General features: G+C 49.5%; 1 protein-coding gene across 4 annotated transcripts in view; it reads right to left on the minus strand.

The window, feature by feature from the left end:
* Positions 1–25512, minus strand: part of PRKD3 (protein kinase D3) — a 243652-nt gene that overhangs the window by 55073 nt on the left and 163067 nt on the right. For all 4 annotated transcript variants that reach the window (XM_030198066.1, XM_030198067.1, XM_030198064.1 and 1 more), the window contains exon 14: positions 17694–17800. In XM_030198066.1, the coding sequence (XP_030053926.1) occupies positions 17694–17800 (107 nt within the window). The remainder of the gene's footprint in view (positions 1–17693; positions 17801–25512) is intronic.

Genomic DNA, 25512 nt, shown 5'->3' on the forward strand with positions numbered 1-25512 from the left:
ACTGGTTAAGATGGAACTCTGACACCACCTTCGGCAGGAACTTTGGGTGGGTGCGGAGCACTACTCTGTTGTGATGAAATTTGGTATATGGAGCATGAGCTACCAGGGCTTGAAGCTCACTGACCCTACGAGCTGAAGTAACTGCCACCAAGAAAATGACCTTCCAGGTCAAGTACTTCAGATGGCAGGTATTCAGTGGCTCAAAAGGAGATTTCATCAGCTGGGTGAGGACGACGTTGAGATCCCATGACACTGTAGGAGGCTTGATAGGGGGCTTTGACAAAAGCAAGCCTCTCATGAATCGAACGACTAAAGGCTCTCCAGAGATGGCTTTACCTTCCACACGATAATGGTAAGCACTAATCGCACTAAGGTGATTCCTTACTGAGTTGGTCTTGAGGCCAGACTCTGATAAGTGCAGAAGGTATTCAAGCAGGTTCTGTGCAGGGCAAGAACGAGGTTCTAGGGCCTTGCTCTCACACCAAACGACAAACCTCCTCCACTTGAAAAAGTAACTCTTTTTAGTGGAATCCTTCCTAGAGGCAAGCAAGACCCGGGAGATACCCTCAGACAGGCCCAACGCAGTGAAGTCTACGCCCTCAACATCCAGGCCGTGAGAGCCAGAGACTGAAGGTTGGGGTGCAGCAACGCTCCGTCGTTCTGCGAAATGAGAGTCGGAAAACACTCCAATCTCCACGGTTCTTCGGAGGACAACTCCAGAAGAAGAGGGAACCAGATCTGACGGGGCCAAAAGGGCGCTATCAGAATCATGGTGCCGAGGTCTTGCTTGAGCTTCAGTAAGGTCTTCCCCACCAAAGGTATGGGAGGATAAGCATACAGGAGGCCGGTCCCCCAATGAAGGAGAAAGGCATCCGACGCTAGTCTGCCGTGTGCCTGAAGTCTGGAACAGAAAAGAGGCAGCTTGTGGTTGGTCTGAGAGGCGAAAAGGTCCACCGAGGGGGTGCCCCACTCTCGGAAGACCTTGCGTACCACTCTGGCATGAAGCGACCACTCGTGCGGTTGCATGACTCTGCTCAGTCTGTCAGCCAGACTGTTGTTTACACCTGCCAGGTATGTGGCTTGGGGAAGCATGCCGAACTGGCAAGCCCAACGCCACATCCCGACGGCTTCCTGACACAAGCGGCGAGATCCGGTGCCCCCCTGCTTGTTGGTGTAATACATTGCAACCTGATTGTCTGTCCGAATTTGGATAATTTGGCAGGACAGCCGATCTCTGAAAGCCTTCAGTGCGTTCCAGATCGCTCGGAGCTCCAGGAGGTTGATCTGCAAATCCTTTTCCTGGAGGGACCACAGACCCTAGGTGTGAAGCCCATCGACATGAGCTCCCCACCCCAGGCGAGATGCATCCGTTGTCAGCACTTTCGTGGGCTGAGGAATTTGGAATGGACGTCCCAGGGTCAAATTGGTCCGAATGGTCCACCAGAGCAGTGAAGTGCGGCAACTTGTGGAGAGGCGGATGACATCTTCTAGATTCCCGGTGGCTTGGAACCACTGGGAAGCTAGGGTCCATTGAGCAGATCTCATGTGAAGACGAGCCATGGGAGTCATATGAACTGTGGAGGCCATATGACCCAGAAGTCTCAACATCTGCCGAGCTGTGACCTGCTGAGACGCTCTGGTCTGCGAAGCCAGGGACAGGAGGTTGTTGGCCCTCGCTTCGGGAAGGAAGGCCTGAGCCGTCTGGGTATTCAGCAGAGCTCCTATGAATTCCAGAGACTGGGTTGGCTGGAGATGGGACTTTGGGTAATTTATCACAAACCCCAGCAGCTCCAGGAGTTGAATAGTGCACTGCATGGACCGGAGGGCGCCTGCCTCCGAGGTGTTCTTGACCAGCCAATCGTCGAGATATGGGAACACGTGCACTCCCAGCTTGCGTAGATACGCCGCCACCACCACGAGGCACTTTGTAAACACTCGTGGGGCAGAGGCGAGCCCAAAGGGCAGCACACAATACTGAAAGTGCCGTGCGCCCAGGCGGAATCTGAGATACTGTCTGTGAGCTGGCAGTATCGGGATGTGAGTGTATGCGTCCTTTAAATCCAGGGAACATAGCCAATCGTTTTTCTGAATCATTGGCAGAAGGGTGCCCAAGGAAAGCATCCTGAACTTTTCTTTGAACAGGAATTTGTTCAGGCCTCTCAGGTCTAGGATGGGACGCATCCCCCCTGTTTTCTTTTCCACAAGGAAGTACCTGGAATAGAATCCCTGCCCTTCCTGCCCGGGTGGTACGGGCTCGACCGCATTGGCGCTGAGAAGGGCGGAGAGTTCCTCTGCAAGTACCTGCTTGTGATGGGAGCTGAAGGATTGAGCTCCCGGGGGACAATTTGGTGGCAGGGAGGCCAAATTCAGGGCGTATCCGCACCGCACTATTTGGAGAACCCACTGGTCGGAGGTTATGAGAGGCCACCTTTGGTGAAAAAATTTTAACCTCCCTCCGACCGGCAGATCGTCCGGTACGGACACTTTGAGGGCGGCTATGTTCCCGTGGATCCAGTCAAAAGCCCGTCCCCGGCTTTTGCTGTGGAGGTGCAGGGGGCTGCTTGGGCGCACGCTGTTGACGAGAACGAGCGCGCTGGGGCTGTCCCTGTGCCTGACGAGGCCTTTGGGCCGGCTGGGTGTACCTACGCTTTGCAAAAGAATAGGGCACAGCCTGCCGGGCCCGGGAAAAAACGTCCACCTGCTGAGGTGGATGCTGAAGGCGCCCGGTGGGAGAGCTTGTCGAGGGCGGTTTCCCGCTGATGCAGTTGGTCCACCAGCTGCTCGACCTTCTCACCAAAAATATTATCCCCTGGCAAGGGACGTCGGCCAGTCTCTGCTGGGTGCGGTTGTCCAGGTCAGAGGCACGCAGCCATGAGAGCCTGCGCATCACTATACCTTGGGCCGCAGCACAAGATGCCACGTCACAGGTGTCATAGATACCCCTGGACAGGAACTTTCTGCATGCCTTCAGCTGCCTGACCACCTCCTGAAAAGGCCTGGACTGCTCCGGCGGGAGCTTATCAACCAGGTCCGCCAGTTGCTTCACATTGTTCCGCATGTGGATGCTCGTGTAGAGCTGGTAAGATTGAATGCGCGTCACGAGCATGGAAGATTGGTAGGCCTTCCTCCCAAACGAGTCCAGAGTGCGAGACTCCCGCCCTGGGGGCGCCGAGGCGGTATCCCTCGAACTCCGTGCCCTCTTGAGAGCAGAATCCACGACCGCCGAGTCATGAGGCAATTGGGGCCGCATTAACTCTGGGTCCGAGTGAATTCTGTACTGGGACTCTGCTGTCTTGGGGATGGTGGGATTAGATAGTGGTCGCATCCAGTTCCGAAGCAGTGTCTCCTTAAGGACATTGTGCAACGGCACCGTGGAGGACTCTAGGTGGTGATGGATAGTCGAGGACCTCGAGCATCTCAGCCCTCGGCTCATCCACAGAGACCACGTGGAAGGGAATGCATATAGACATATCCCTGACGAAGAAGGCAAAGGAGAGGCTCTCAGGAGGCGAGAGCTTCCTCTCTGGTGAAGGCGTGGGGTCAGAGGGAAGACCCACAGACTCCTCTGAGGAGAAATATCTGGGGTCCTCCTCTTCCCCCCACGAGGCCTCTTCCTCGGTATCGGACATAAGCTCATGCAGCTGAGTCCTCAACCGGGCCCGGCTCGACGTCGAGGCACCGAGGCCTCGGTGTCGTCGAGCGGTGGACTCCCGCGCCGACGGGGACGAAGCTCCCTCCATCGACGTCGACGGGGACTCCACCTGCGTGGCGGTCGAGACCGGCACCGCAAGCGGCGGCGGTGTCGAAGGCCTCGGCACCGGGCTAGAGCTCGCCGGCGCCACAGTCAACGGCGCGCATCAGCCCTTCCAGGATCCCCGGAAGGATGGCTCGGAGGCACTCGTCCAGGCCCGCTGTCGGGAAAGACGGGGGTCCGGTAGAGGCGTCGGTGCCGGAAGCTGCTCGGGTCCAGGAGACTGCACCGAAGTGCTGGGACCCTGACGTGTCGGTACCTCCACTACCGAGGGGGACCTTTCCTCTCGACGCGGACGCTTCGGCGTCGACTCCTCTCTGGCGCCGGAGGCCGGGTGCATCGATGGCGACCGATGACGGTGCTTCTGTTTTTTGCGATGCCCGTCATCGGCGCCAGGTGGAACGGAGGAGGAGGAGGTCGATCCCCCTCGGTCTCGAGGGGCCGGGTCGGACAGGGTTCGGTCCCGAGGGCCATGAGCAGAGGGAGTGACCGGGGCCGATTGCCCACGCGGCCTCTCACCCCTACCGTCACCGGAGGACCGGCGAGACCTGTACTCCTGGGGTCGATGCAATCGGTGCCGATTTCGCAGACACCGGTACCGGTACCGAAGAACCGGCCGTCGATACCGATGCCGTCGAGGGGCCAGCGCAAGTTCCAAAAAGACGGTCCTGAAGAACTTGCCTCGCAACCTGAGTCCATTTCCGAAGACCAAGACACAAAGAACACGACTTGATATTGTGCTCCGGCCCGAGGCACTGGAGGCACCAAGCGTGGGTGTCGGTCTGCGAGATAGGCCGGCCGCACCGACCACACTTCTTAAATCCACTCGGGACCTTCGAGGACATCGACGGAAAAATCGCGTCGGCGAAGTTAAAGTCGTCGATGGTGGCGGTAAATCACACCTCGAAAAATAAATCGACCGCGCGGCCACAAGGCCGCGATGCGACGCCCCCGCTAGAAAACGAGGGAAAAATACAAGCGCGTTCTCTTTTTTTTTTTTTTTGAAAGAAAAAAGAAAGGTCCGGAACGCGCGGCAACCAGAAACAAAAAAAATAACAAGTTCGCGAAGAACGCGACGGTTCTGAAGAACTGACTGCCCGAACCGACTGTCGCGTCGGGTATCCTGCTGCAGGCAGTAATGAGATGTGAATGTGTGGACAGATGACCACGTCGCAGCTTTGCAAATCTCTTCAATGGTGGCTGACTTCAAGTGGGCTACCGACGCAGCCATGGCTCTAACATTATGAGCCGTGACATGACCCTCAAGAGCCAGCCCAGCCTGGGCGTAAGTGAAGGAAATGCAATCTGCTAGCCAATTGGATATGGTGCGTTTCCCCACAGCCACTCCCCTCCTATTGGGATCAAAAGAAACAAACAATTGGGCGGACTGTCTGTTGGGCTGTGTCCGCTCCAGATAGAAGGCCAATGCTCTCTTGCAGTCCAATGTGTGCAGCTGGCGTTCAGCAGGGCAGGAATGAGGACGGGGAAAGAATGTTGGCAAGACAATTGACTGGTTCAGATGGAACTCCGACACAACCTTCGGCAGAAACTTAGGGTGAGTGCGGAGGACTACTCTGTTATGACGAAATTTGGTGTAAGGGGCCTGGGCTACCAGGGCCTGAAGCTCACTGACTCTACGAGCTGAAGTAACTGCCACCAAGAAAATGACCTTCCAGGTCAAGTACTTCAGATGGCAGGAATTCAGTGGCTCAAAAGGAGGTTTCATCAGCTGGGTGAGAACGACATTGAGATCCCATGACACTGTAGGAGGCTTGACAGGGGGCTTTGACAAAAGCAAACCTCTCATGAAGCGAACAACTAAAGGCTGTCCTGAGATCGGCTTACCTTCCACACGGTAATGGTATGCACTGATTGCACTAAGGTGAACCCTTACAGAGTTGGTCTTGAGACCAGACTCAGACAAGTGCAGAAGGTATTCAAGCAGGGTCTGTGTAGGACAAGAGCGAGGGTCTAGGGCCTTGCTGTCACACCAGACGGCAAACCTCCTCCATAGAAAGAAGTAGCTCCTCTTAGTGGAATCTTTCCTGGAAGCAAGCAAGATGCGGGAGACACCCTCTGACAGACCCAAAGAGGCAAAGTCTACGCTCTCAACATCCAGGCCGTGAGAGCCAGGGACCGGAGGTTGGGATGCAGAAGCGCCCCTTCGTCCTGTGTGATGAGGGTCGGAAAACACTCCAATCTCCACGGTTCTTCGGAGGACAACTCCAGAAGAAGAGGGAACCAGATCTGACGCGGCCAAAAAGGAGCAATCAGAATCATGGTGCCTCGGTCTTGCTTGAGTTTCAACAAAGTCTTCCCCACCAGAGGTATGGGAGGATAAGCATACAGCAGACCCTCCCCCCAATCCAGGAGGAAGGCATCCGATGCCAGTCTGCCGTGGGCCTGAAGCCTGGAACAGAACTGAGGGACTTTGTGGTTGGCTCGAGATGCAAAGAGATCTACCAAGGGGGTGCCCCACACCCGGAAGATCTGTCGCACCACCCGGGAATTGAGCGACCACTCGTGAGGTTGCATAATCCTGCTCAGCCTGTCGGCCAGGCTGTTGTTTACGCCTGCCAGATATGTGGCTTGGAGCACCATGCCGTGACGGCGAGCCCAAAGCCACATGCTGACGGCTTCCTGACACAGGGGGCGAGATCCGGTGCCCCCCTGCTTGTTGACATAGTACATGGCAACCTGGTTGTCTGTCTGAATTTGGATAATTTGGTGGGACAGCCGATCTCTGAAAGCCTTCAGAGCGTTCCAGATCGCTCGCAACTCCAGAAGATTGATCTGTAGATCGCGTTCCTGGAGGGTCCAGCTTCCTTGGGTGTGAAGCCCATCGACATGAGCTCCCCATCCCAGGAGAGACGCATCCGTGGTCAGCACTTTTTGTGGCTGAGGAATTTGGAAAGGACGTCCCAGAGTCAAATTGGACCCAACTGTCCACCAATACAGGGATTTGAGAAAACTCGTGGACAGGTGGATCACGTCTTCTAGACCCCCAGCAGCCTGATACCACTGGGAGGCTAGGGTCCATTGAGCAGATCTCATGTGAAGGCGGGCCATGGGAGTCACATGAACTGTGGAGGCCATGTGGCCCAGCAATCTCAACATCTGCCGAGCTGTGATCTGCTGGGACGCTCACACCCGCGAGACGAGGGACAACAAGTTGTTGGCTCTCGTCTCTGGGAGATAGGCGCGAGCCGTCCGAGAATCCAGCAGAGCTCCTATGAATTCGAGTTTCTGCACTGGGAGAAGGTGGGATTTTGGATAATTTATCACAAACCCCAGTAGCTCCAGAAGGCGAATAGTCATCTGCATGGACTGCAGGGCTCCTGCCTCGGATGTGTTCTTCACCAGCCAATCGTCGAGATATGGGAACACGTGCACCCCCAGCCTGCGAAGTGCCGCTGCTACCACAGCCAAGCACTTTGTGAACACCCTGGGCGCAGAGGTGAGCCCAAAGGGTAGCACACAGTACTGGAAGTGACGTGTGCCCAGCTGAAATCGCAGATACTGTCTGTGAGCTGGCAGTATCGGGATGTGCGTGTAGGCGTCCTTCAAGTCCAGAGAGCATAGCCAATTGTTTTCCTGAATCATGGGGAGAAGGGTGCCCAGGGAAAGCATCCTGAACTTTTCTTTTACGAGATATTTGTTCAGGGCCCTTAGGTCTAGGATGGGACGCATCCCCCCTGTTTTCTTTTCCACAAGGAAGTACCTGGAATAGAATCCCAGCCCTTCCTGCCCGGATGGCACGGGCTCGACTGCATTGGCGCTGAGAAGGGCGGAGAGTTCCTCTGCAAGTACCTGCTTGTGCTGGAAACTGTAAGACTGAGCTCCCGGTGGACAATTTGGAGGTTTTGAGGCCAAATTGAGGGTGTATCCTTGCCGGACTATTTGAAGAACCCACTGATCGGAGGTTATGAGAGGCCACCTTTGGTGAAAAGCTTTCAACCTCCCTCCGACTGGCAGGTCGCCCGGCACGGACAGTGGGATGTCGGCTATGCTCTGCTGGAGCCAGTCAAAAGCTCGCCCCTTGCTTTTGCTGGGGAGCCGAGGGGCCTTGCTGGGGCGCACGCTGCTGACGAGAGCGAGCGCGCTGGGGCTTAGCCTGGGCCGCAGGCTGTCGAGAAGGAGGATTGTACCTACGCTTGCCAGAAGAGTAGGGAACAGTCTTCCTTCCCCCAAAAAATCTTCTACCTGTAGAGGTAGATGCTGAAGGCTGCCGGCGGGAGAACTTGTCGAATGCGGTGTCCCGCTGGTGGAGCTGCTCTACCACCTGTTCAACCTTCTCTCCAAAAATGTTATCCGCACGGCAAGGCGAGTCCGCAATCCGCTGCTGGAGTCTATTCTCCAGGTCGGAGGCACGCAGCCATGAGAGCCTGCGCATCACCACACCTTGAGCAGCGGCCCTGGACGCAACATCAAAGGTGTCATACACCCCTCTGGCCAGGAATTTTCTAGACGCCTTCAGCTGCCTGACCACCTCCTGAAAAGGCTTGGCTTGCTCAGGGGGGAGAGCATCAACCAAGCCCGCCAACTGCCGCACATTGTTCCGCATGTGTATGCTCGTGTAGAGCTGGTAAGACTGAATTTTGGCCACGAGCATAGAGGAATGGTAGGCCTTCCTCCCAAAGGAGTCTAAGGTTCTAGAGTCCTTGCCCGGGGGCGCCGAAGCATGCTCTCTAGAACTCTTAGCCTTCTTTAGGGCCAAATCCACAACTCCAGAGTCATGAGGCAACTGGGTGCGCATCAGCTCTGGGTCCCCATGGATCCGGTACTGGGACTCGATCTTCTTGGGAATGTGGGGATTAGTTAAAGGCTTGGTCCAATTCGCCAGCAATGTCTTTTTGAGGACATGGTGCATGGGTACTGTGGACGCTTCCTTAGGTGGAGAAGGATAGTCCAGGAGCTCAAACATTTCAGCCCTGGGCTCGTCCTCCACAACCACCGGGAAGGGGATGGCCGTAGACATCTCCCGGACAAAGGAAGCGAAAGACAGACTCTCAGGCGGAGAAAGCTGCCTTTCAGGAGAGGGAGTGGGATCAGAAGGAAGACCCTCAGACTCCTCGTCAGAGAAATATCTGATGTCCTCCTCTTCTTCCCACGAGGCCTCACCCTCGGTGTCAGACACAAGCTCACGAACCTGTGTCTGCAACCGCGCCCGGCTCGACTCCGTGGAGCCACGTCCATGATGGGGGCGTCGAGAGGTGGACTCCCTCGCCCGCATCGGCGAAGCTCCCTCCGCCGACGTCGTCGGGGAGCCCTCCTGGGAGGTGGCCGCAGTCGGTACCGCACGCGGCACCGACGTCGGGGACCTCACCCCGGGCAATGGGCCAGCTCGACGGTACCGGAGGCGCAAGCACCGCCGGGACCGGAGGGGTAGGGCGCAGCAGCTCTCCCAGAATCTCTGGGAGAACGGCCCGGAGGCTCTCGTTCAGAGCGGCTGCAGAGAAAGGCATGGAGGTCGATGCAGGCGTCGACGTCAGAACCTGTTCCGGGCGTGGAGGCTGTTCCGGGCTGTCCAGAGTGGAGCGCATCGACACCTCTTGAACAGAGGGTGAGCGGTCCTCTCGGTGCCGATGCCTGCTGGGTGCCGACTCCCTCGGCGACCCAGAGCTCTCGGTGCCGACACGGGAAGGGGACCGGTGTCGATGCTTCTTCGACTTCTTCCGAAGCATGTCACCGGAGCTTCCCGGCACCGACGAGGACGTAGAATCCAGCCGTCTCTTCCTCGGGGCCGAGACCGAAGGGGGTCGGTCTCGGGGGGGCTGTACCGCAGGAGCCCTCAGGGTGGGGGGAGACCCACCCGAAGGCTCACCGCCACCAGCAGGGGAGTGGACAGCCCTCACCTGCACTCCAGACGAAGCACCACCGTCCAACGACATCAGCAGATGAGGTCCCGGTACCACCGACGTCGATACAGGCGCCCGATGCCTCAGCGCCGATGCAGAGGTCCGATGCCTCGATGCACACGATGCACTGGCGGCCGAGGAAGAAGGTCTGGACGCTGACGACGTCGATGCACTTGATACCCCCGGTGCCGATGCCGACGAAGAGCCCGAGAACAAAACGTTCCACTGGGCCAATCTCACTACCTGAGTCCACTTTTGTAAAAGGGAACACAGACTACAGGCCTGAGGGCGGTGCTCGGCCCCCAGACACTGAAGACATGACGAGTGCCTGTCAGTGAGCGAGATTACCCGGGCGCACTGGGTGCACTTCTTGAAGCCGCTGGAAGGCTTCGATGTCATGGGCGGAAAAATCACGCCGGCGAGATCAAAAGTCGAAATGACGAAAATTGGCACCAGAAAAAATTGAGAGAGAAAATTTCGACTGAGGCCTAAGTGAGGCCTACCCCGACGACGAAAGAAAACTTACCGCGGCAAAATCTGAAAATACAGGAAGGGAGAAAAACCCGAAGAGGCTTCCGGAACACTTCCCGAACAGTTTGAAGGATTTTCCGAAGAAAAACACGTCGAAAAGGACGCGCGAGGTCGACTTTCCGGGGCACGAATGGCGCAACACGACCGTACCGAGCGCGGACAAAAGAAGACTGACGAACACGAGCCGGTTCGGGCGGGAAGACGGCCGCGCATGCGCGGTGCGCATGGGCGGTGCGCATGGGCGCGCGAGGACTAGCAAAGGCCTTTGCTAGTGAAGATTCCGATTGGAGGGGGCTGCCGTGGACGTCACCCATCAGTGAGAACAAGCAGCCTGCTTGTCCTCGGAGAACTCAAAGTACTGGATTTCAGACGTACTTTATTTTGAAAAAATGGGGGAATACCTGAAGGAGCTAGTGGCATGGGAAGGCGAAGAAGTGTTAAACAGTGGTCCAAGCTAAAGGCTGCTATAAATATGGCAACTGATCTTTTTGTGAGGAAAGTAAACAAAAACAAGAGAAGCAGGAAGCCTATATGGTTCTCCAAACAAGAAGCTGAAAAAATAAGAGCGAAAGAGGCTTTGTTCAAGAAATACAAAAGAACACGAGAGGATTACAGAAAAGATTATCGGACTAAACTCAAAGAAGCGAAGAGGGAAATACGGCTAGCGAAAGTGCGAGCGGAAGAAAAAATGGATAAAGATGTAAAGAGAGATGACAAGACCTTTTTCAGATATATTATAGAAAGGAGAAGAGATAGGAATGGAATTGCGAGACTGAAAGATAATGAGAATGGCTATGTGGAAAGTGATGAAGATAAAGCGAATGTGCTAAACAATTATTTCTCTTCAGTGTTCACGGAGGAAAATCCTGGAGAAGGACCGCGGTTGGCTGCCGAGGGAACATCTGGGAATGGAGTGGATACTGCGCCGTTTACGGAAGAAAGAGTTTATAAGCTGGCAAATCTGAAGGTGGACAAAGCTATGGGGTCGGATGGGATACATCCCAGGATACTGAAGGAGCTCAGAGAGGTCCTGGCGGGACCTTTAGAGACGGGAGAGGTTCCACGAGATTGGAGATGAGAGGATGTGGTCCCTCCTCACAAAAGTGGAGAAAGGAAGAAGTGGGAAACTACAGACCGGTAACTCTCACGTCGGTGGTAGGAAAAATAATGCAGTCGCTGCTGAAAGAAAGGATAGTTAACTTTTTAGAAGCCGACAGGTTACAGGACCTGAGGCAACATGGCTTTGCCAAAGTAAAATCCTGCCAAACTAATCTTATTGACTTCTTTGCCAGGGTGACCAAAGAACTGAAGGAGGGACGTGCGCTAGATGTAATCTACTTGGACTTCAGCAAAGCCTTTGATATGGTCCCCCACAGAAGACTCGTGAATAAGCTAAAGGGTTGAACTTAGGACCAAAAGAAGTGAACTGGATAAGAAACTGATTGACCGACAGGTGGCAGAGGGTGATGGTAAATGGAATCCGCTCGGAGGAAAGGAAGGTGAGCAGTGGAGTTCCTCGGGGGTTGGTGCTGGGGCCTATTCTGTTTAATATATTTGTGGGAGATATTGCTGAAGGGTTGGAAGGAAAGGTGTGCCTTTTTGCAGATGACATGAAAATAGCCAATAGAGTGGATACTCTGAAGGGAGTAGAAACGATGAGAAGGGATCTCCGAACCTTAGAAGAATGGTCGAGGGTCTGGCAGTTAAAATTTAATTAATGTACAATTTCCACCAGTACAATTATTTGTTGTTCTAGATGGTAAACAGTCATATATTTTTTTCGTTTTTAAATATGCAGTGTTCAGTATGTGTTTGTTGTAAAAATCTACCAACTATCGTGGTACCATGGTCACTTGGGCAAATTCATTCAAATTAAAACTTAATACTGAGAAAACTCATTGCCTTATCCTCTCTTCTCCCTATAGTAAGTTCAAGCCCTCAACCTTAATCACTCCTGATCTTAACCTTCCCGTCTCTAAGAATCTAAAAATACTTGGTGTAATTGTTGATCGTAACTTATCACTAGTCAATCAAACAAACTCCACCACCAAGAAAATATTCTTCTCTCTATGGAAACTCAAACAGATAAAACTTTATTTCCCAAAATATTTCGTAACCTAGTTCAATCATTGGTATTAAGCCACCTAGACTATTGTAATGGAATATATGCAGGTTGCAAAGAACAACTTCTAAAGAAACTCCAAACCGCCCAGAATACTGCAGCCAGATTAATCTATGGAAAATCAAAAATCGACTGTTCCAGACCCCTTCGTGTGAAACTACATTGGCTTCCAGTAAAGGAATGAATTACTTTTAAAATTTGCACCCGGTCCATAAATTCTTTATGGTGAAGCCCCAGGTTATATGGCTACACTTATCAATCTGCCACCTAGGAATTCTTCCAGATCATCCCGCTCATATTTAAACCTCCATCATCCTACTTGTAATGGTCTCAAATATAAATCCACTTACGCTTCCACCTTTTCCTTTATTAGCATTCAACTATGGAATGCATTACCTAAATCTGTGAAAATTATTCATGATCATCTGAACTTCAAAAAATCTCTTAAAAACCAGCTTATTTGGAAAGGCTTACCTTAATGGACCCGTCTTAAATCCATAATTCCTGGAATACAACTAATATATCGACCTCATGGACTCTATTACCCTCCCCCTCTTTTCCCTTATCCTTTGTAATTACAATCCTTGCTGTTTACCTTCCTATACTTCGTTTGTTTGTCGGATTGGAAATTGCCTTTATGGTCTGATGTTAGCCACATTGAGCCTGCTGGTGGGTGGGAAAATGTGGGGTATAAATGTTATAAATAAATAAATAGCACATCAATTATGTAACATCATTGCACCAAACCTGCCTCCCCTACCATAATATCAAGATGTTCTCTGGGTCTGCTGTAATTAGATTACCTAATCACAGTTGTCTTAATGTTATACCAGGCTTGACTACTTAGCTTGTTTGTAGGCTGTTGAAGTTCGGTTCAGTGGTTTGTGCTGTGCTGCTACTGCTGGATACCAGTACGTCTGTGCTTCAGTGTTTAGAACATGATTAAATCAGTTCATGGTTGTTCCCAAATGTTTGTTCCCGACGTGGGGCCACGTTTCACCAGTATGGCGTCTTCAGGGGAACCTACTAGAAGATCACATCATACTGTTAGCGCATGCTCCCTGGATGCTCTATATTGTGCGCCAACACTCTGATTGTGAGGAGGGGTAGAAGCAGCATTGCCTCCCGGAACGACCACAAGTTACTTTGGAGAGTTATGTTTGAAAGGTAATCTTAAAGCAATGAGATTAATAGGCTTATTTTCGAAAGTGATCGCCAGCGATCTTCCAACATAAATCGGGAGATGGCCGGCGATCTCTCAAAAGCAGCGAAATCCGTAAAATCGAAAGCGGCTTTTTTTACACCATCACCGCTTTCCCATCGCCGCGCCAGCAAAAGTTCAAGGGTGCGTGTCGGCGGCGTAGCGAAGGCGGGACATGGGCAGGCATGGGCGTGGCTACCAGATGGCTGGCTTTCACAGATAATGGAAAAAAAAAAAAGCGGCATTAAGCAGTATTTCGCCGGGTTTACTTGGTCCTTTTATTTTCACAACCAAGCCTCAAAAAGGTGCCCTAACTGACCAGTTGACCACCGGAGGGAATGGGGGATGACCTCCCCATAGTCCCCCAGTGGTCACCAACACCCTCCCACACTAAAAAAATAAAAATAAAAACCTTTTTTGCCAGCCTGTATGCCAGCCTCAAATGTCATACCCAGCTCACAGACAGCAGTATGCAAGTCCCTGGAGCAGTTTTAATAGGTGCAGTGCACTTCAGGCAGGCAGACCCAGGTCCACCCCCCTCCCCCTACCTGTTACACTTGTGGTGCTAAGTGTTGAGCCCTCCAAACCCCCCCAAAACCCACTGTACCCACATGTTGGTGCCCCCTTCACCCATAAGGGCTATGGTAATGGTGTAGAGTTGTGGGGAGTGGATTTGGGGGGGGGATTTGGGGGGCTCAGCACCCAAGGTAAGGGAGCTATGCACCTGGGAGCTATTTGTATATTTTTAAAACATTTTTAGAAGTGCCACCTAGGGTGCCCAGTTGCTGTCCTGGCATGTCAGGGGGACCAGTGCAAATGCTGGCTCCTCCCACGACCAAATACCTTGGATTTCGCCGGGTTTGAGATGGCCGGCAGTTTTTTTCCATTATCGCTGAAAAACAAAACTGGTCATCTCAAACCCGGCGAACTCTGGCATTTGGCCAGGCTAAACTGTATTATCAAAAAAAAAGATGTCCGGCCATCTTTTTCAAAAATACGGTTCCGGCCAGCTGTTGCGCTGCCGCCGCCGCCAAAATAGATCGCCGGCGATCTATTTCGCCGGCGACGTTCGATTATGCCCCTCTAAGTTAAAAGAAATAAAATGACGGTAATGCTAAACCGAACTTCAACCGCCTAGAAACAAACTAAGTAGTCATGCCTGATATAACGTTAAGACAACTGTGATTAGGTAATCTAATTACAGCAGACCCAGAGAACATCTTGATATTATGGTAAGGAAGGCAGGTTTGATGCAATGATGTTACAGAATTGATATGTATAACACTGGTACCATGATAGTTGGTAGATTTGCCCAACAAACATACTGAGCACTGCATATTTAAAAACAAAAAAAATATATGACTGTATAACATCTAGAACAACAAATAATTGTACTAGTGGAAATTGTACATTAATTACTTACTTTATACACCAGTTGGAAATATTGGAACCCTAAGAGTATAAGATTAGTTAAAATTTAATACCAAGAAGTGTAGAGTGATGCACTTGGGGTGCACAAACCCAAAAGAGAGATACCGGATAGGAGGGGAGAGATTAGTAAACTCGACTCAGGAAAGAGATCTTGGGGTGTTCGTGTCTGAGGATCTAAAGATGAAGAAACAATTCGACAAGGCAACGGCCGTGGCCAGAAGGATGCTAGGTTGCGTACAGAGGGACATAACCAGCAGAAGAAAGATGCCCCTCTACAAGTCATTGGTGAGGCCCCACCTGGAGTATTGTGCTCAGTTTTGGAGGCCGTATTTTGCTAAAGATGTAAAAAGACTGGAAGCGGTGCAAAGAAAAGCTACAAAAATGGTATTGGATTTGCGTTGCAAACTGTACGAGGAGAAACTTGCTGTCCTGAACATGTATACCTTGGAGGAAAGGAAAAACAGGGGTGACAAGATACAGACATTCAAATATTTGAAAGGTATTAATGCACAAATGAACCTTTTTCGGAGACGGGAAGGCGGTAGAACTAGAGGACATGAAATGAGGTTGAAGGGGGGCAGACTCAGAACTAATGTCAGGAAGTATTTTTTCACGGAGAGGGTGGTGGATATGTGGAATGCCCTCCCGCGAGAGGTGGTGGAGATGAAAACAGTAATGGAATTCAAACATGTGTGGGATAAACACAAAGGAATTCGGTTTAGAAGGAATGGTTCCACGGAATCTTAGCGGAAATTGGGTGGCGACGCCGGTAATTGGGAAACAAAATGGGAGCTGGGCAGACTTCTAGGGTCTACGCCCTGATCGTGACTGAATAGATAGGGATGGGCTGGAGTGTAAATTTTAAGGGGCTTCGACGTTAGCTTCAGAACTTAGTACAAGAACAGTACTGGGCATACTTCTACGCTCTGTGCCCTGAGAAAGGCGAGGACAAATCAAACTCGAGTATACATATAAAGTAACACATACCATGTAAAATGATCTTGTTGGGCAGACTGGATGGACTGTACAGGTGTTTATCTGCCATTGTTTACTATGTTACTATCAGCTCCAACAAATTTAGAAGGCTGTAGCACAACTGATAGAAAGCTGCAAGCAAAAACTACACTGGCTACCAGTACCTTACCGGGCTAAATTTAAAACACTATGTTTGATTTTTAAGGTCCTCAGACAAAATGGGCCAGAATACTTAAAGAATAAGATAGCCCTTTATACATCTTTGAGACCTCTAAGGTCCTCTCTAGGAGCATCATTATATGTACCCACATCAAAAGAAATTGTACGATGTGATACCTGCCAGCAAGCCTTCTCAGGAGTACCACCCACACTCTGGAATTTACTCCCAGAGGAGTTACGTCTAACTTGAGACTACATCTACTTCAGAAAGCAGGTGAAAGCCTGGCTCTTCTCCCAAGCCTTTAATACATAGGGTGACTGACTATACACCATTCTGCACCTGGACTAACTTGCAACACACACTGTAACTTAGACTAGTTCCTGATATCTTGTTTTAACTGTACAAAGAAGTTGCCTTGAGTTTAGCCGCCCATCAGTTTTTCTGTACCACCTATCTTGTCCCCAACTATACAACAACACTGGGCCCCTCAGCTACATGGTATGCTGTATTGTAGAAAATCATTAGCATCATATCTATGTTATTTGAATGACTAATGCATTCTTATTAGGTGTTTCATTAATATTATGTTGACATTGTTTATATTTGTGTTATTTGAATTTCAGTGCTATTAAATGTGTATATTTTTGATACTGTCTCGTGGTACTCCCATTATTAGGTTTTAATTTGCTATTGCTTTTGTTACATTTGTACCCCACGCTTTCCCACTCATGGCAGGCTCAATGCGGCTTACATATTGTATACAGGTACTTATTTGTACCTGGGGCAATGGAGGGTTAAGTGACTTGCCCAGAGTCACAAGGAGCTGCCTGTGCCTGAAGTGGGAATCGAACTCAATTCCTCAGTTCACCAGGACCAAAGTCCATCACCCTAACCACTAGGCCACTCCTCCACTCCAAGTGGATAAACTCAAGTTTATCTCATTTATTGCATTTACATTTGGTCATTTCACTATTGTTATGCTGTTAACAAAGATGTAAGTTTTATGTTAAATTCTACCTGTTGTACACCACCTTGGGTGAATCCCTTCATAATGGCAATTTAAAAATCCCAATAAATAAATAAGATGCGCTTGGAAAGATTCACTGCTTATATCTAGGATAAGCAGAATAAAATCTGTTTTACTCTTTGGGATCTTGTCAGGTTTCCGTGACCTGGATTGGCCGCTGTTGTAAACAGGATATTGGGCTTGCTGGACCTTTGGTTTGTCCTAGTATGGCAACACTTAGAGCCCTGTTTACTAAGCTGTGCTAGAGGCATGTTAGTGTTTTTAGTGTATGCTAAGCATTATAGCACGCTAACCATGTAGACCCCCATAATATTTCTATAGGCGCCTACATGGTTAGCGCATGCTAAAGACGATTGCGCACCTTAGTAAACAGGGTCCTTATGTTCTTATTTGCATTCTTTCCTGATAATAATTAAGTTGGAAACTGTCTTTACTCTTCTGTTTTATGTATTGCCTTCATTTTTCTTATAATTTACTACTGTAAATTCTGTGAAAACGTTGAAAAAATATATATATATATGCTGTTTACAAGAAATACATACAACTTTAGAAAAACGGAGAAAACAGAATCCATATAGTCATAGCAAAATAATATAGCACAAGCTGAACTATGAGTTTCAATAAAGAAAAGTTTTACCTGCAAGATAGCTACTTCATTACGAAGCTGACTTTCTTGTTTTGTTGGGAATCTCATCTTGTCGATGATTTTAATGGCTACATCTCTTTTGGTCTTTCTGTGCTTTCCTATACAAATGCAGTGCAAATTTTATAGTAACTATAACATTACTCAGCTCATTTTTATTTAAGAGACATTTCCAGACTACTGATATACAGGAGGGAATCATCAAAAGTGCCCTGTTACCCATTTGCTGATGATTTGGAATATCTTAAGCCTAAACTATGTGAGTCTAAGTGAGTCTCCTCCCTAGCATATCTTAGTTTGGAACCTACTTTTCCAGTGGGTTGAAGGATGGTTCATTTTGTGCACTGGGCTCAGAATGCGATTGTTAGATTTCGGGACCTATTGGATGAAGGGTAATTTTTAATATTTGATGAGTTGCGGGATCAATATGGGATTCCTAATAAGGATTTTTTTTTCTACTTGCAAATTAAGCATTACCCCCCAGATTCTATAAACTGCGACTAAAGTTCCGCATGAAAATCAGAACACATAGCTGATTTGTGTGAGGAAATTAATTGAGTAGCAAGCCAATCAATGATGATAACTGGATGTTAACTGCAATTAATGGCACTAATTGGGACTAATTAGGAGTTACTTGTACATCCTCCTTTTTTAATGCGCAGAATACATTTGGCCTGCGCTTCCAGGATGGTGTTTTTGAACAGCATCCATGCCTGATGTAAATTTTTGACCCTCGCAGCCGCTTCTCTAAGTTTTTTTTTTACCGTTCTTCTCATTTTATCATAGTCTCCTTTTTTTTTAAGTTAAACACTAACGTATTTGATTTCCTATGTATACTTACTTCAATGCTAATATCAAATCCGATCATATTATGATCACTGTTATCAAGTGGTTCCAGCACCAGATCATGCGTTCCACTAAGGACTAGGTCTAGAATTTTTCCTTCTCTCATCAGCGCCTATACCAGCTGCTCCATAAAGCAGTCCTTGATTTCATCAAGGAATTTTACCTCCCTAGCGTGCCCTGATGTTACATTTATCCAGTCAATATGGGGTAATTGAAATCACCCATTATTATTGTGTTGCCCCAGTTTGTTTGCGTCCCTAATTTCCTTTAACATTTCTGAGCAGATTGTGAAATATGTGCTGCTGTCACTTTTTAACCAGCTGAACAAGTGCTATATAAATGAAAATAAAATGAAAATGAGAAACTAACAAGCGGACAATCAGTGTATCAATAGCCTACAATACTCGCCTTGAGATGCTTGATGAAGTTGGTGCTTGAAGTGATAATGCCACTGATCTCACATCATACACAGAATTTACAGTTTGCTACAAACCTTTTCTCATCCGATTTATCACTTTTCAATCTTGGTTTCTCATAAAATTCCCTCTCTATTAAACTATTCATTCTAACTTATTTAAACAGTAACTGATTCCTAAATCCACATAAACAATAGCTATGTCATAACACAAAAGAAAAGAAACGTCTCCAATGCAGTTTCTCATTTTATCCAATCACAAACTTGTACTACTTCCTTCCTTTCCTTCTGATCACAGTATATTTTCTCATTGTATCCAATCACTTGCTCCAGAACCAAAGATAAATCACAAAAGAACTGTACTAGCTGGGGTTGTTGTTAGTAAGCAAGCAAGCAGTGAAGAACAACTTAAAAACACAAATGACATTTTTTGTTGTTAACTATTGTAAAGAATATATGTAGGACAGGCCCCAAAGGAACCCTGGGATAGGCCAGAATACCCCCGTTATAGGCAGGCATTCCCCAGGAAAAAACTAGAAATAAAGAACTACAACTCCCAGCATGCCCCAAGGGAGACAGGGGATAAGAGAAACTATGTGCATTCCCAGGAGTCTCCAGAGGAGGGCCGCAGGGGAAGGAATAAGGCTGATTCTCCCACCTGGTGGAAGAGGTGGTGGAACAGGTGGGTGGAGAAAGAAGAGCCACAAAAGAGCTTTAATGAAAGAAAGGGAGGCAGCTGAAAAAAGAGCGTGGCCAAGCCGAGTCAAGCGGGAGGAGGTCAGTAGAGAGTGTGACTAACCAAGAGGGTGGGACCCTAGGCTTTGAGCCCGCGCAAAGCCATTGAACTGTGTTTTGAAAGCCTAGCTGGACTGTGCTGTGTTTTAAAGCTTGGCTAAAAAGTGAACTGTGTTTTGAAAGCCTAGCTGGGCTGTGCTGTGTTTAAAGCTTGGCTAAAATTGAACTGTGTTTTGAAACCAGGGCTGAATTAAGCCGTGTGTTTTTTTTTCTGCTACTCTCCAGGGGACCGGGAGAGAAAGCAGCGGTTGAAGCCTGCACGCTGTAGCAGTGTTTGTTGTTTTGGGGAAAAGGGGAGCCACACAGGAGTGGGTTTTTGTTTAGTTTGGTTTTGGGAAAGGGCTGCATCCCCGGAGAAAAGAGGACCCCTTTTACAATTGGTGGCAGTGGTGGGATCGCTTCGCGGACCTGTCGCTCGAGGAGGCCAAGACCAGCAGGACAGAAAAGCCCGACGGAGGGGCCAACGCTGAGAAAGGAGCAGACCCGTCTGGGGTTCCGGTAAGCTGGGCCTAGATTGGGGGAAATAAATGGATTCTAGTAAAGGGGGAAAAGTAGTGAAACCGCACTTGGAGGTGTCCTCTGTGTTTTTTTTTCCCACCAGGAGTCGCTGTTCCGGAGCAAGGATGGACCCCAAGGAGATCTTCGCGTGGATGACGATGCAGTTCCAGAAACAGCAAGAACTTATGATGAAGATGGTGGAAGACTCCTTGACGGCGGCATGAGAGCAGCAACAACCGGTGCTGAATATGCTCCAGGACTTTTTTCAGCGAGGGATCGAGGCTCCCAGGGGCGGTGGAGCCGGAGCAACTGGACAGGGGCCAGGAGGAAGCGGTGCGGTAGGACCTTTAGCCCTGAACTCACTGAATTGGGGAAAGTTGTCTGAGCAGGATAATGTAGATGATTTCCTGACCGCCTTTGAGAGGGTGGCAGTGGCCGCAGGGTGGCCACAAGAGCAGTGGGCCATGCGGTTAGTGCCTTCATTATCTGGGGAGGCTCTAGGAGCCTTTAGGGACTTGGCTCCTGGGGACGCGGCCAACTATGGGAGGTTGAAAGAGGCCATTAAGGACCGATGTGGACTAAGTACCCAGGCTTATAGGCATAAGTTTCGGTCCACCAGATGGGAAAAGGGGGAAACCCCTAAAGCGCTGGCCACTAGACTGATGGACTTGGTAAAAAAGTGGTTGGAACCTGATCGCCACACCATGGGAGAGATTCTTCAAGAATTAGTAGTGGAGCAGTTCCTGCAGGGCCTTCCCAGGGAGGTTCGGGCAAGATTGGTCAAAAGGGGCTGTAAGACGGTGGAGGCCGTGACAGCCGGGTTGGAGTGTTATCTGGAAACCCAACGTTGGGGAGGACCCGACCTGGAAGGTGGTAAAAAGCCCGTAGTGCCCCGGGCCCTGGTAAAAAGGCCCCCTCGTATGAAGGAAAACTTTGTTATAAGTGTGGGAAGACTGGGCACTTCAGGAGGGATTGCCCAGGTCAAGAGGGATGGACCTCGCAGGTTGCCCAAGGGTTTAGGCCGCGGTATACTGCTAAGGTGGAGGTTGAGGGTTTACCGATTGTAGCCATGTTAGACTCCGGGGCAGACCAGTCCATGATCTCTAGGAGGTAATGGGAACAAATAAGAAAGAGGAGGACAGGAGGGAAGGATACCCATGAGGGAGCAGTGGCTATTCAATGTATACATGGGGCCAGTACTCGTTATACCCTCCATAGGGTTCACGTGAAGGGGCCCACAGGGGAGATAGAGATAGCCATTGCCGTTCTGCCCAGACTGCCACAGGAGATGATTTTGGGAAGGGACTGGCCCCCCTTTTCCGAGTGTATTAGTGAAAAAAGAGTAGGGGTCACTACCCGCTCTCAGGCTCGGCGAGACCCGGAGGAGGAGGAAGAGGGAATAGGAGGTATTTTTCCTTTTCAAGGGGAGGTTTTAGGGGAGCTGGGAAAAGAGAGAAAGAGGAAAGCTTTGGGGAAAAAGGAGCAGGGGGGTGGAAATTTAAGGGGGGGGGGGGTATGTAAAGAGTATGTAGGACAGGCCCCAAAGGAACCCTGGGATAGGCCAGAATACCCCCGTTACAGGCAGGCATTCCCCAGGAAAAAACTAGAAATAAAGAACTACAACTCCCAGCATGCCCCAAGGGAGACAGGGGATAAGAGAAACTATGTGCATTCCCAGGAGTCTCCAGAGGAGGGCCGCAGGGGAAGGAATAAGGCTGATTCTCCCACCTGGTGGAAGAGGTGGTGGAACAGGTGGGTGGAGAAAGAAGAGCCACAAAAGAGCTTTAATGAAAGAAAGGGAGGCAGCTGAAAAAAGAGCGTGGCCAAGCCGGGTCAAGCGGGAGGAGGTCAGTAGAGAGTGTGACTGACCAAGAGGGTGGGACCCTAGGCTTTGAGCCCGCGCAAAGCCATTGAACTGTGTTTTGAAAGCCTAGCTGGACTGTGCTGTGTTTTAAAGCTTGGCTAAAAAGTGAACTGTGTTTTGAAAGCCTAGCTGGGCTGTGCTGTGTTTAAAGCTTGGCTAAAATTGAACTGTGTTTTGAAACCAGGGCTGAATTAAGCCGTGTGTTTTTTTTTCTGCTACTCTCCAGGGGACCGGGAGAGAAAGCAGCGGTTGAAGCCTGCACGCTGTAGCAGTGTTTGTTGTTTTGGGGAAAAGGGGAGCCACACAGGAGTGGGTTTTGTTTAGTTTGGTTTTGGGAAAGGGCTGCATCCCCGGAGAAAAGAGGACCCCTTTTACACTATTTAAAATGTAGTTTAACTACTGGGAAAGTACCAACTATTTTTGAGTAGTTAAACTTTTTGGATTAACCAGAGGCATAGCTAGGTGGAGCCACGGGGGGCATGGGCCCCTGCAGATTTAGCCCTGGCCCCCCTGCTTTCACCCCCCCTGCCACATTCGACCCCCCCTCCCCCCGCCAGGTACTGCCAGGTACCTTTGAAGTCCTCTTCAGCTGCGATCTCCAGCGCATTGCTGATCTGGAGGATTCTGTTTCTGTGAGTCCTGACGTCCTGCATGTAGGAACGTGCAGGACGTCAGGACTCACAGAAACAGAATCCAGATTAGCAAACGCACCAGTCTCGGAGACCTGCGCTGAAGGGGACTTCGGCTGGCAGGAGTTGGGGACCCCCGGCAGCAAAGGTACCTGTCAGTGGCGGGTTGGAACTTGGATGCGGCGGGAGGGGGGTTCGAAAGGGACGGGGGAGGGGTGGCGGCGCCAGGGGGGGGGGGTCGGCGGCGCTGAGGGGAGGTGCTAAAATGTGCCCCCTCACCTCGGGCTGTGGACCCCCCCTCCCGCCCAAGTCTGGCTACGCCCCTGGGATTAACTACTGCAAAGTAGGTTAACTACTGCCCAGTATTGCTTATATTACATTTGACAGATATTATGAACAAACTATACAGAAGGCTGTTATAATATCTTAGAAAACAATTTTAAGTTTTACGTACTACTACCCCTAACTCGCTCCTGTGATAAAGCACAATGCAGTAGTAGACATATCTGAAAAAATGCAATAAAGGAACTAATAAAACTAAGAAAGTTTAACTGGAATATGTAATTTATCAATATCCCCCCTCCCCCGCTAGCAAATCAAATTTATAATGAATAAAGGAAAATCTAACAAAAAGGATCTAGGATGTACATGAAATGAGGCAACTCCTGGGAAGCCTCATCTCTTATAGCTCTCCAATTCAAAAGAAACCATTTCCCAGCTCTAGACCCACTACATCATGGACCAGAATCAAATTCAATGCAAGAATGTTTTCTTTAAAAAAAAAACCACATCCATTTCTCCACACTCTACTGATACCTCATCTTCCATTCTTATAATGAACTGAGTTCAAAACTCCTGGCCTTGGGCACCAAAGACTGTATATAGACCTCCCATATTAAAAGAAAACATTTTTTTATGTTTGGGAGAAGATTTAGTACCACTTTGTTCCATCATTATTAAGTTGTGTAATCTTTTGCACCAACTCCAAAATGTAGGGGGATCTTTGCCCATCCACACGCTCAGAATAATTTTTTCCCCACCAGACCAGCCTTTCTGAACTGGCGTCTACCTCTACTCTGCATACCAAACACCTCGTACCGGTCTAAAAAAATACCTGCTGCTGAAAAATGAATTGAGAGCCCAGCAAATTTTCCAAATATCTACCCACTGACCTCCAGAAACTGTTAACCCTTGGGCATAGCCAAAATGCATGAATAAAATGTGTTAATTTCTTGATGGCATTTTTGACATATTGAGGGGCTCTTTTACAAAGCAGCAGAAAGCCCACTGTGGGCTAACTGCATACTAAAACTGAACTACTGCCAGGGCAATACGGCCACCACTGGTAGTTCTGGGTTGAGTGTGTGCCATTTTAGGCGCTCCCCAGAAATTTTTTTGTCTAGCGCAGCGCTAACCCGGCAGTAACTGGGCATCGCCATGTGCTGCCCGGTTACCGCCAGGTTACTGCAGGAGCCCTTACCGGCACCTCAATGGGTGGCAATAAGTGCTTCACGCTGTATGGCCATGTGAGTTATCTTACTGCATAGCCATTTGGGGGGGGGGGGGGGGGCTTTTAACTCGCTGTGGTAAAAAGGGCCCTGGCACTTGGGGAAAATGGCCCCCCGCCACTACCACTGGGCCGTTTTTCCTGCACTTAGTAAAAGGACCCAAGAGTGAGGTAGGCACGGTGTGACACTCTAAACTGGCACTCTCGTAGCTCAGCGTTTGTCACTAAATCCAGAATCCACAAACTCAACTTCACAATATCAATAGATTCGGGGAGTCCATAACCTGCAAACATACACTTTGAATAATGACTGAAACAGTTTATTTTTATCTGCCATGGGTTTTCTATAGGCATAAAACAGAATAATAAACCTGATTACATACATCAGTGCAAGTACTAAACACAAAATTTATATATGCACCAGAAGACTAGCAAACTCACCGATGTTAAGAATCAGATTAAGTTATAGGCACACTAGGCACTTTCCTGGGGCCCAAAAGCTTAGGGGACCCTGGCAGAGGTACCTAGGACTCAAAAAGGTCAACTATTTGGATTCTTACAGAATTGTAAATTTGTCTCAAAACCAGAAGGCTGGCTAAAGTGTGCGAATACTTTTCAGAGTTTAGCACTCTATAGCTCAAGACTGAGCTTCTTATCTTTCCTCTTAAACCAACCTCTCCTCCTACCCCCACCATTCTCTATTTCTGTGGATAACACTCTCATTCCTCCTGTCTCATCAGCTCATAACTTTGGGGTCATCTTCGACTTCTCCCTCTCCTTCTCTGCACATATTCAGCAGACTGCTAAAACCTGTCGTTTCTTTCTCTATAATATCACCAAAATTTGCCCTTTCCTTTCTGAGCACACTACCAGAACCCTCATCCACACTCTTATCACCTCTCGCTTAGACTATTGCAACTTGCTTCTCACAGGTCTCCCACTTAGCCATCTCTCTCCTCTTCAATCTGTTCAAAATTCTGCTGCACGACTAATATTCCGCCAGTGTCATTATGTTCATATTAGCCCTCTCCTCAAGTCACTTCACTGGCTTCCTATCCGTTTCCACATACAGTTCAAACTCCTCTTATTGACTTAGAAGTGCATTCACTCTGCAGCTCCTCAGTACCTCTCCACTCTCATCTCTCCCTACACTCCTCCCCGGGAACGCCATTCACTGGGTAAATCTCTCTTATCTGCACCCTTCTCCTCCATTGCTAATTCCAGACTCCGTTCCTTTTATCTTGCTGCACCTTACGCCT

The sequence above is a fragment of the Microcaecilia unicolor genome, chromosome 3 (assembly GCF_901765095.1).
Source record: "Microcaecilia unicolor chromosome 3, aMicUni1.1, whole genome shotgun sequence".
Classification (NCBI taxonomy): Eukaryota; Metazoa; Chordata; class Amphibia; order Gymnophiona; family Siphonopidae; genus Microcaecilia; species Microcaecilia unicolor.